Source organism: Scyliorhinus canicula, chromosome 7 (assembly GCF_902713615.1).
Source record: "Scyliorhinus canicula chromosome 7, sScyCan1.1, whole genome shotgun sequence".
In the NCBI taxonomy this organism is placed as follows: domain Eukaryota; kingdom Metazoa; phylum Chordata; class Chondrichthyes; order Carcharhiniformes; family Scyliorhinidae; genus Scyliorhinus; species Scyliorhinus canicula.
The window spans coordinates 113440556-113451814 of record NC_052152.1 but is presented as its reverse complement, the minus strand read 5'-3'; the positions used below and the strand labels follow the sequence as shown (position 1 = coordinate 113451814).

The 11259-nt window shown below is 42.8% G+C and overlaps 1 protein-coding gene across 1 annotated transcript in view; it reads left to right on the top strand.

Moving 5' to 3' along the window:
• The first annotated feature begins 1169 nt into the window (after positions 1-1169).
• The window catches only part of LOC119969286 (purine nucleoside phosphorylase LACC1-like), a 190105-nt gene continuing 180015 nt past the window's right edge, over positions 1170-11259 (top strand). The window contains exon 1 of the mRNA XM_038802703.1: positions 1170-1292. Within this exon, the coding sequence (XP_038658631.1) occupies positions 1238-1292 (55 nt within the window). The 5' untranslated portion in view covers positions 1170-1237. The remainder of the gene's footprint in view (positions 1293-11259) is intronic.

The following is an 11259-nucleotide window of genomic DNA, read 5'->3' as shown; positions in this document are numbered from 1 at the left end:
TGACAAGCGCAAGCTTACTGAGTGCGCTTTCTGTCTGTCTTTTATGCAGACCTCTGCTAACCGGTGACTCAAAAATACCTAAACTTCAAAGAGAAGAATACAATGTGCACCTTTGTGCCCCTAAACAGGCCTCAGGTGACTGACAGATAACTGCCTCTCAGCAATTAGGGTGGGGGCAACTTCAGCCAATCAGACACTAAGCTACACGCTGCATTTTTAACTGAAAAACAGCAGAATTAGATTTACCACTTACCTTTCCTGATTACCTCACTGCACCAAATTACCAAGTTGCAATTCCCACTCTGGATGAGTCTCACTCCGGCTGTGGTTCCTTGACAAGCGCAAGTGAGTTTTTGCTAAATTTTCAAGTTCACAACATGCAAACCTTCAAACAGATGTGACCAAAAATATTTTACTGATCATGCTACTTATTCCCAAAAGTAAATGTACAGTTTTCAGATTTCCAAGGTAGACTCTTGATCACCATTACTGGAAAAGTATGCATGCTACTGTGGTGCTTTTTAATACCGTAAACTTTGCAAGTGGAAAATTATAGATTGCAAGGAAAGGAAGTTTTGCATTTAAATAGCATGATCTTGGAACATCCCAATGCGTTTTGCAGCCAGTTACATATTTTTGAAGAGTAGTCATTTAGTTAATTTAGGAAAAGTGGCAACCAGTTGCACACAGCAAGGTCCCAAGAAGTGATAATGACATGATTTTCCAGTTTTTTCTCATGATACTCGTGGAGGATAACTCCTGTTTACAATGTGCAACAGCAATCCTCGCCAGCGAGCTGAAAACATCAGGCACCATAATTGAGCACTCAGGTTGACATCCATGGATTCCAAAATATCCAGCATTCTACCTAGGTTGGAAAAATAACTAAAGACAAAAAGAACAGTTGGGGGAAAAAGGAAACTACATTCTGCTGATAAATATGGGAGCATCAAATTGTCAGGTGAACTATGGGGGAAAATGCCCACTCGCAATAATAAACCAGACCAGCAATGTTTAAAACAAACACACCGCATTCTTGAGGTTTAAGCACAGACTGTTAGTACTGAAGTTTGAAGGGAGATTTGCTCTGCGGAACACACCAGCATCTCCTGCATGGCCATTGCCATAGGCGGCGGTTGGATTGCGCGGGAGAGGAGCAGCTCGAACGCTGACGGTTGATGGTCTCGAGCCTCCCGGGTTTGGGCGCTCATTCAGGTGAGAGCGTGCAGAAGCTAACATGGAGCCAGGCGATCAACCGACAGATTACATGGTGAACAAACAGGACGCCAAGGGTAAGTTCGGTCCCTTTTCATTTGCATTTGTCTGCAAACGAAAACCAACATTCAGCGAACGCAACTGATCTGGAGCAAAGTGTCCAATCTGCGCTGGAAGCAGATGAGAAGGGAGAGGGTGACTTCCTGAGTTAACTTCGCGCAAAATCTGTTTACATGAGGTTGGGGGGCGACATTAATCACCACGCTCAAGCCTCCAAGCCGTTTTTACGAAGTGTTGCATAGAATCGTAGAATTTCTACCGTGCAGAAGGAGGCCATTCGGCCCATCGAGGCAGCACCGAATCTTTGATTCCTTCCCCCTCATTACAGCCTGTTGGGATTGAGGACCCTCCAGGAATTGAAGATCAATCTCTAAGGTACTGCCCTGTACAATACTAGAAGGACATTACTTTCTAATTTTCTTTGAACAAATCAAATGCTGCCCGAACAAATACCATCTGTTGAATCCTGATATATGGCTGGAATTCTCCGGCTGTTGGGATTTTCTTTTCCTGCCGGCAGCGTACCCCTGCCCGCGAATTTCTTGGCGGCGTGGAGTGCCTTCAATGGGAAGTCCCATTGACAAGCAGTGGGAGTAGAGACTCCTGCCACTAGCGAAAGGCGTGCTGGCCAGAAACACAATTTCAAACACGATCCGTGACAGAGCTAACACTTTCAGAGATTTAAGCATCCATTGCCAGAAATCAAGCTCATTTGAACCCAAATGGCCAACTGTCTCTGTGGGCATTTCTCCATGGTTCAGAATTTCCATTAGTTGTTTCATGATAATATTTCATTGAAAGCAATGAACTCTCAGTTGTCCTTGTTGTCCATTGAAACAGCCCACAGTTATGAGGGCTGACTTCCTCCACCTTGGCATAGGTAGCCTGGCCCCACAACCTGAATCACTGCATTGCCATTGGTTGACTTCCCTTCCACTCACTGGACTGGACATCACCATCCCCCAATATGAACCCCCCACCCCCCTCCCGTCCTCCACAGAAAAAAGACCACATTATTATAGAACAAAGAAAAGTACAGCACAGGAACAGGCCCTTCGGCCCTCCAAGCCTGCGCCGACCATGCTGCCCATCTAAACTAAAATCTTCTACACTTCCAGGGTCCGTATCCCTCTATTCCCTTCCTATTTATGTATTTGTCAAGATGCCCCTTAAACGTCACTATCGCCCCTGCTTCCACCACCTCCTCCAGCAGTGAGTTCCAGGCACCCACTACCCTCTGTGTAAAAAAAAACTTGCCTCGTACATCTCTAAACCTTGCCCCTCGCACCTTAAAGCTATGCCCCCTAGTAATTGACCCCTCTACCCTGGGAAAAAGCCTCTAACTATCCACTCTGGCCATGCCCCTCATAATTTTGTACACCTCTATCAGGTCGCCCCTCAACCTCCGTCATTCCAGTGAGAACAAATTGAGTTTATTCAACCTCTTCTCATAGCTAATGCCCTCCATACCAGGCAAATATAGATTTGATTTGCTCCTGATTGGACATTCCCCTCAATCTGAACCACCAGAGATTCAGGGATTGGTGTCTCAAATATATGCATAGTCCCATTGTGTGTGGGTGTACACAACATACCCTTTCTAAAGTTGGGGCTCATAGTCTGCACAGCCACGGCCTCCAAACCTACCATTCCTGCAATGGGAGCGACCCCCTGCTTTGTGCGTGTTACAACCATCCAAATGGACATCCCTTCCTGCTTTGGCTCCAGGCACCAGAGGGATAAGGTGGCCATATTTCTCCCTAGTTTAACGCGGCCTCCAAACATACCATTCACCAAAAATATAATCTGGAAGTCTGAGGAAATTCTCATTAACATCACTACTGAAAACTGTCAAAAGGTCAGGCCAAACCTACAGAGAAGGTAAGGTTAACACTTCAATCACAGAATTATAAGAACTAGGAGCAGAAGTAGGCCATCTGGCCCTTCGAGCCTGCTCCGCCATTCAGTGAGATCATGGCTGACCTTTTGTGGACTCAGCTTCACTTTCCCGCCCGAACACTATAACCCTTTATTCCTTTATTCTTCAAAAAACTATCTATCTTTATCTTGAAAACATTTAATGAAGGAGCCTCAGCTGCTTCACTGGACAGGGAATTCCATAGATTCACAATCTTTTGGGTGAAGAAGTTCCTCCTAAACTCAGTCCTAAATCTACTTCCCCTTATTTTGAGGCTATGCCCCCTAGTTCTGCTTTCAGCCGCTAGTGGAAACAACCTGCCCGCATCTATCCTGTCTATTCACTTCATAATTTGATATGTTTCTATAAGATCCCCCCGCATCCTTCTAAATTCCAACGAGTACAGTCCCAGTCTACTCAACCTCTCCTCGTAATCCAACCCCCTCAACTCTGCGATTAACCTAGTGAATCTCCTCTGCACACCGTTCAGCTCCAGTACATCCTTTCTCAGGTAAGGAGACCAAAACTGAACACAATACTCCCAGTGTGGCCTCACTAACACCTTATGCAGTTGCAGCATAACCTCCCTAGTCTTAAATTCCATCCCTCTAGCAATGAAGGACAAAACTCCATTTGCCTTCTTAAACACCTGTTGCACCTGTAAATCAACTTTTTGCAAATCGTGCACTAGAACATCCAGGTCCCTCTGCGCAGCAGCATGTTTTAATATTTTATCATTTAAAAAGTAATCCCTTTTGCTGTTATTGTTATGGCTCAGATGCCATTTGACCAATCATGCCAGCACCAGCTCTCCAAATGAACATTGTGGCTTCATCGTAGTGCCGTTCCCCTGCCTTTTCCCTGTACTCCTGTATATTGCTTCTATTCAAATAATCATCAAACCCCCTCATGAATGCCTTAATTGAACCTACTTTTTTACTAAGAGTAAAACAAGACAAAACAAGCAGACCCAATGAAATTAACCATATCCAGATTTCTTTGCCGGATCTATTTTATATCCCCTGATTTAAGAAGAAATGGCTAAGTTTGTTGTTCAAGAGACAATTCTTCCACTTATTCAGTAAAATGAGAGCTATCTGGCCTTTGGATTTTCCTGGACAGAAGATGCCGCTTATCCCTTGCCTGAATGTCTTATCTGCAGACAGAAGTTGACAAATGCTGTGACGGTATAAAGTAAGTTAAAATGGCATTTGCAGACAGAACAGCCATCTCTTGTGAACAACGTATCCAGTACTTCAAGTGATTTAAAGAACAAAATATGAAGCATATCCAATATCTGATGGGGTGTGAACAGTATTGTAAGAAGTTCAAGAAGCGAGTTACCTGGTGGCTGAACTGAAAGCAAAATCAAAGAAGTTCCATACTATTGCCGAAATTTTATTTATGCATAAAAGATTGTTGGTATGAGGTTAGGAACTAATGCCGAAAAAGAGATCGACAAAATTCCATTCTCTGATAATACAGTTGACCAGCGAATTGACGACATGTCAGCTGATATCGAGGAGGTGATACTCTTTCCAGATAGATTGGAGATAGAGAAGGTATAAGTGAGCAGTTAAGTGTTTCTTTTTATTTTAAGAATTGTTTAACTGTTCATTGAAAAGCTATTTTCTGTGATGTGAAATCCTGTGAATAAAGTTTGTTTTAATATTAAAGATACTTATTGATCAGTTGAATCACTCCTGGAGCAAAAAATCCTTTCTTCACAGATTTAAAATTTTAAAAAAGTATTTGGGATTCTTTGCTGGTATCTTAACAAATGTTGGGGCATGTCCGTGATCTTAGCAAGAGATAAACTTCAAGGTTTCAGGTCCAAACGGCCTTTGGCAAGAGACAGTGGCAAGGGGGATTCAATTGAGATGTTTCCATTAACATCCTCAGCAGCAGCCGCAGCTGTCAAGGCTCACAGTCTCGCATTCCAACATTTCAAAACGCTGCAAGAGAAGTTCAAATGCTACCTCCCTTCTACAGATGTGCAAGACTATGACTGGATCCGTGATCTGGTTAGTTGATTTTCTTCCGATTTATCACGAAAGCAGATATTTAAAAGAAAAAGAAGAATCATAGGATTATAGAATCGATACATTGCAGAAGGAAGCCATTCGGCCCATCGAGTCTGCACCGATCCTCTGAAAGAGTATCCCACTCTCCTGCTTTATCCCTGTAACCCCACCTAACTGGCATATCCCTGGACACAAAGGGACAATTTAGTATGGCCAATCCACCTAACCAGCACATCTTTGGATTGTGGGAGGAAAATGGAGCACCCGGAGGAAAGCCATGCGGACATGGAGAGAATGTGCAAACGCCACACAGTCACACAAGGCCGGAATTGAACCTGGGTCCCTGGAACTGTGAGGCAGAAGTGCTAACCACTGTGCCACCATGCCGCCCTAAGGAAACCGCAGATTTCGATGGTCGGGTTTTGTCTGACTGGGGCACATGAATATCTGACGATCACTGACCATGCTATTTCTGTACTCTCTGTTTTCGACAATATACATCTGCCAACTAGCATTTTCAATACTGTCATATGTAAAAAAAAAAACAGGAGGGAGCACTTGTCAGTGGAGCCATATTTGTGGGTAGTGCTCTCACCAATTCTTCCCCGATCCAAAGGCTCTGTGCATACCTGGTTTCCCATTGATCCAGTAAGTTGCTTCGTACTCAGCTTTGCGTTTTGTTTTGATCCCTTGAATTTCAATTATATGTTGCAAACCTCTGTAGTGAGACCTGTGACAAGTGCAGGATTTTAGATATATTGGATTATTAGCATTTGGAAATTTAAGTATTAAGAGCCTGGATTAGTGTGTGTTTGACTGGAATAGTCATGTTTTTAAAAAAGTCTTGTTTTGCCACACCAGAAAGCTTTTAGGAGCCAGTGGTTCAATTGAATAGATTAAAAAGCCTAGACTGATGCACTGTTTTACTAGGGCGAGTCCCTGGGGAGGTAATATGTTTTCAATCTGGGGAGTTTTTTTGTTTTAAGCTTGGGGAGGTGATGCCATTGCCGGGTGGAGCTAAGACATTCGGACAATTTGAGAAAGCATTGAGTTGAGTTCAAATCTGGCTATCCTTTACACCACAAGTAAGGTTGTTTGTTCTCATAGTAGGATAGTTAAAAAATAGTATTAGTGTTTAAAGCAGTGCAGACTTGTCTGAGAACAAAGGGGAAGCTGAAACAAACCAGTTGAAGCAGCTTTTTGAAGACATCCAGCCAGAGTCTGCAGGGGTTCTAACAGGAGCCAAATCTGTTCTTGAAAGCAAGTATTACCCTGTGCCATTGGGATATAGGATGGATGAGAGCTGCATTCTCTTTTATTGCTGTTTAATTGGGACTAGAGATAGTAATTATGGGTATTATATTTACTGTATTGATCAATATTGTTCAAGGGATAATTGTGAGCTATCTTCAGGTGTAAGATTAAAGATGTTAATACTGTATTAGTAATATGGTTTTGCTTTAAAATACCAAATTCCTATTTCTTTGTGCAATCACTCCTGGAGCGAAGTATTCTTTCCACACAGTCTTACAAAATAAAATAAAATATTGGGGTTTTTGTCCACTACCCTATCCATTGCTGGGGTCTGGTTTGGAATCAAATTAAAATTGAGAGCTCATCCAGGATCTTAAGTATAATTCCTTTTGGGTTTGGCAGAAAAGCTGTAGTTAACTTTATCTAAAGGGGTGAGGAATGTAGAGATTAGACAAACCATAACTGAACATTTAAATTTACCAGAGACACAGTCTGAATCATTGGAATTAGCTGGAATTTAATTACAAATGAAACAATTAGAAATTTCAGGAGAGATTGGCAATGGCAGAAGAAAAGGAAAAAGATAGACAAATAAATAGAACTGAAAAAATTGGAAATAAAAGGAAAAAAAGGCTTTTGAAAAGAAAATGGGAAGAAGGAAGCTTGAGGTAGAAATGGAAAAAATAGTAAAGGAAGAATGAGAAGGAAAAAGAGAATTTGAATTTCAGAAACTGAAACTGCAAAGAAAACATCAATTTAAAATGTTGAGATTAAAGGAAGAAGCTGAGGAAGGTCATGGTAAAGGAGAAATACTTCCTAGTCAAAAGCTCAGTAGGGAAATATTTAAATATATTCTCGCACTGCCGAGTTTTTATGAGAAAGATATGGAAGCCTTTTTCATCTAATTTGAGAAAGTGGCTAAATAATTGAATTGGCCAAAGACCAATTATTGGTTCAAACAAAGTTGCCAGGTAAAGCGAGTGAAGTGTTTAAATCACTATCAGAGGAGGTATCTAAGGATTATGATTTTTTAAAAAATATTTCTTTATTCTCCTCTTTTTTCGCATTTTCTCCCAAATTTACACCCACCAACAATAAATAATAATCAGTAACAAACATGCCAATCCCCATATCAATAACAACGATCCCATCCTCACAGCAAACCCAAAACATTCGCCCACATGTTCACATAAACAACTGACAAAAAGGAATCAGGAATCCTCCATAATCCCCAATAACACCCATCGCCCCCTCCCCCCCAGCCCTCCCACCCACCCCCCCAACTAATGTTCAATGTTATCCAGTTCTTAAAAGTGCATAATGAATAATGCCGATGAATTGTAGAACTCCTCTGTCCTTCCCCTCAGTTCAAACTTAACCTTCTCACTAGTCAAGTATTCCAACAGATCCCCCTGCCACGCCAGGGCACAGGGTGGAGAGGCTGCTCTCCAACCCTTCAGGATCCGTCTTCGGGAAATCAAGGAGGCGAAGGCTACAACGCCTGCCTCCGCACCCCTTTCCAACCCTGGCAGGTCCGACACCCCGAATATGGCCTCCCGGGGGCCCGGGTCCAGCTTCACATGCACCACTTTAGAAATTACCCTAAAAACCTTCTTCCAGTAATCCTCTAGCTTTGGACAGCATCAAAACATATGAACGTGATTAGCGCCCACCCCCCGCAACGTTCACTCACATCTTCAACTCCTTCAAAGAATCGGCTCATCCTCACCCTCGTGAGGTGTGCTCTGTATACCACCTTCAGCTGTATCAGCCCCAACCTCGCGCATGAGGTGGAGGCATTCACTCTCCGGAGCACCTCAGACCAGAACCCCTCCTCCATATCCTTTCCCAACTCTTCCTCCCACTTTGCTTTGATCCCTTCCAGTGGTGCCTTATCCTCTTCCAAAATAGCTCTGTAGACCGTTGACACTATCCCCTTCTCCAGTCCCCCTTCGTCAGCACCTCCTCCAGCAATGCGGATGCCGGCTCCACTGGGAAGCTCTGTATTTCCTTTCTGGCAAAATCTCGCATCTGCATGTATCTAATCATTTCCCTCTGCTCCAGCCCATACTTAGCTTCCAGCTTCTTCAATCCTGCAAACCGACCCCAAAGAAACAAATATTTTGGTGTCTTAATCCCCTTCTCCTCCCATTTCTGAAAATTTCCATCCCACCTCCCTGGCTCAAATCTGTGGTGTCCCCGAATCAGCATTTCCTTTGGCCCTGTCCCCAACCCGAAGTGTTGGCGAAACTGCCCCCAAATTCTCAATGAAGCTATTATTCCGGACTTCCTGAGTACTTCCCCAGGGCTATTGGGAGCGGCACTATGCTAGTGCTTTACCCACTGGGAATCAATCCCTCTTACCCAGCTCCGCACCTTCTCCACATTCGCTGCCCAGTAGTAATACATCAGGTTCGGAAGACCCAAACCCCCTTGATGTGTTGGGTGCTCTGGATCCGTGGAACACATACAGGCCACCAACACTTAAAATAGTACAACACTATTTTATTAAACTATAAACTGTTGAACATACTCTTACTGTGGGTTAACACAATGTTAGATTGAACTAAAGACCTGTGCCTATCCTAACCAGTCTAATCACTCAGCACATGGTGAGGATCTGTGCTGTAAGCTTTAAGCTCTGTACTTCTGAAAGGCTGCATCCCAAATGAGCGGGGAAACTGATGCCCTCTGTCTTTATAGTGAATGTGCTCTAACTGGTGGTTGGCTGCTGTGTTATGCATGTTGATTGGTCCTACTGCATGTCCATCAGTGTGTGTGTCTGCACCATGATATACTGGTGTATATTATGACACCCCTGCCTGCCTTCCCTTCTGTAGTAGCACCTTTCTAACTCTGGCCACCTTCCCTCCCCATATGAATGATGTAATCCTTCCCTCAATCTCTTTGAAAAAAGCCTTTGGCAGGAAAATTGGCATGCATTGAAAAATAAACAAATCGTGGCAACACGTTCATTTTAACCATCTGTACCCAACCCGCCAGTGACAGAGGGAGACCATCCCACTTTGCCAGATCAGCTTTCACTCTCCCAACCAAACTAGAAATACTGTACCTGCGGACCCCCAAGTACCTAAAGTGAGTCCCTGCCCTACGGAATGGCAGCCCCCACACCCGGCCGAGATACCACAAAATACTCTTGTCTAGATTCAGCGTGTACCCCGAGAAAGACCCAAACACTTGAAGCAGCTCCAATATTCCCCCTATCGACAACACACTCGGTTTCGACATGTATAACAGCAAGTCATCGGCATATAAGGACACCCTATGCTCTATCCCCCCCCCGCACTATTCCTTTCCATACCCCCAAACTTCTTAATGCGATGGCCAACGGCTCAATCGCGAGTGCAAACAGCAGGGGGGAATCTAAGGTGAGAAAAACCATATAAAGTGTAGATGAACTAGTGCCAACAGCTGAAATTAAGCAAAGAACCAGGTCAGACATGTTGGATTGGATTTATTGCATTGGATTTGTTTTATTGTCAAATGTACCGAGGTATAGTGTAAAGTACTGTTCTGCGTATAGTCCAGACAGATCATTCCATACATGAGAAAAACATGGGGCATACATAAATACACAATATATAAATGCACTATATATAAATCAAAAGAATTAAACTAATAATTTAGATAGGTGGATAAGAGTATACCCATGCTGGCAATCTCCTTTTATACCGGTGCTACCTTTAGTTGATTGATCCTGTATGGATGCTGTTTAATGACAATAGCATTTACTACATGATGCATAATTACTTTTGTACTTCCCAATTTATCCCCATTCACAGCTCTATGTAACGACCTGTTTAGGTCATTTTGATTTCCCCCCGGAAGGTAACTCAATAATTTATCCCGATTTCTTAATACTTCATCATTGACCAATTTAATTTGAGGAATATCAAATTCAGAATCATCTAGCTTTATCTCTTCTCCCTGAGTTACAACCACTAACACCTCCTCCTCCTTTCCTTCTCTATCAAAATACCTTTTCAGCATTTTAACATGACATATTCTGAGAGTTTTCCTTCTGTCTGGCGTTCTTATCAAATAATTCACCTCACTTAATTTTCTTTCAATTTGATACGGCCCACTAAATCTTGCCTTTAATGGTTCACCTATCATTGGTAACAATACTAGTACTTTCTCTCCACTAACAAAACAACGAAGGTTTGATCTCTTATCCACCTCTTTTTTCATCACATGTTGAGACAATATTAAATGCTTTCTAGCCAACGCACCAGGCCTAGTTAAACTCTCCCTAAATTTTGACACATTGTCCAAAACCGGAGTGGCCGAACACTGACTCACCAACCTCTCTTTGATCAATTTAAGTGGTCCTCTCACCTCAAGACCAAAAATCAATTTGAATGGATTGAATTTGGTTGATTCATTAGGTATGTCCCTAATGGAAAATAGTGCAAATGGAATTCGTTTATCCCAATCTGCTGGGCAATCCTGACTATCTGTCCTCAAAATGATCTTTAGAGTTTGATGCCAACCTTCTAATGCCCCTTGTGATTCCAGATGATATGCCATTGGGTTAAATTGCTTTATTCTGAAGCTATCCATGACTTCGTTGAATAACTTTAATATAAAATTGGATCCCTGATCTGACTGAATTTGTTTTGGTAGTCCATAGCTAGTGAAGAAAAATGGTTAATTCCTCTAAAAATGTGTCAAAAAGATAAGGAGCAAGAGACCAGCAAGGAAACCAGTCTTCAAAAAAGTTGACAAGAACCCAGACGAGCTACAGGGTGATCCTGAGAGGGAGGC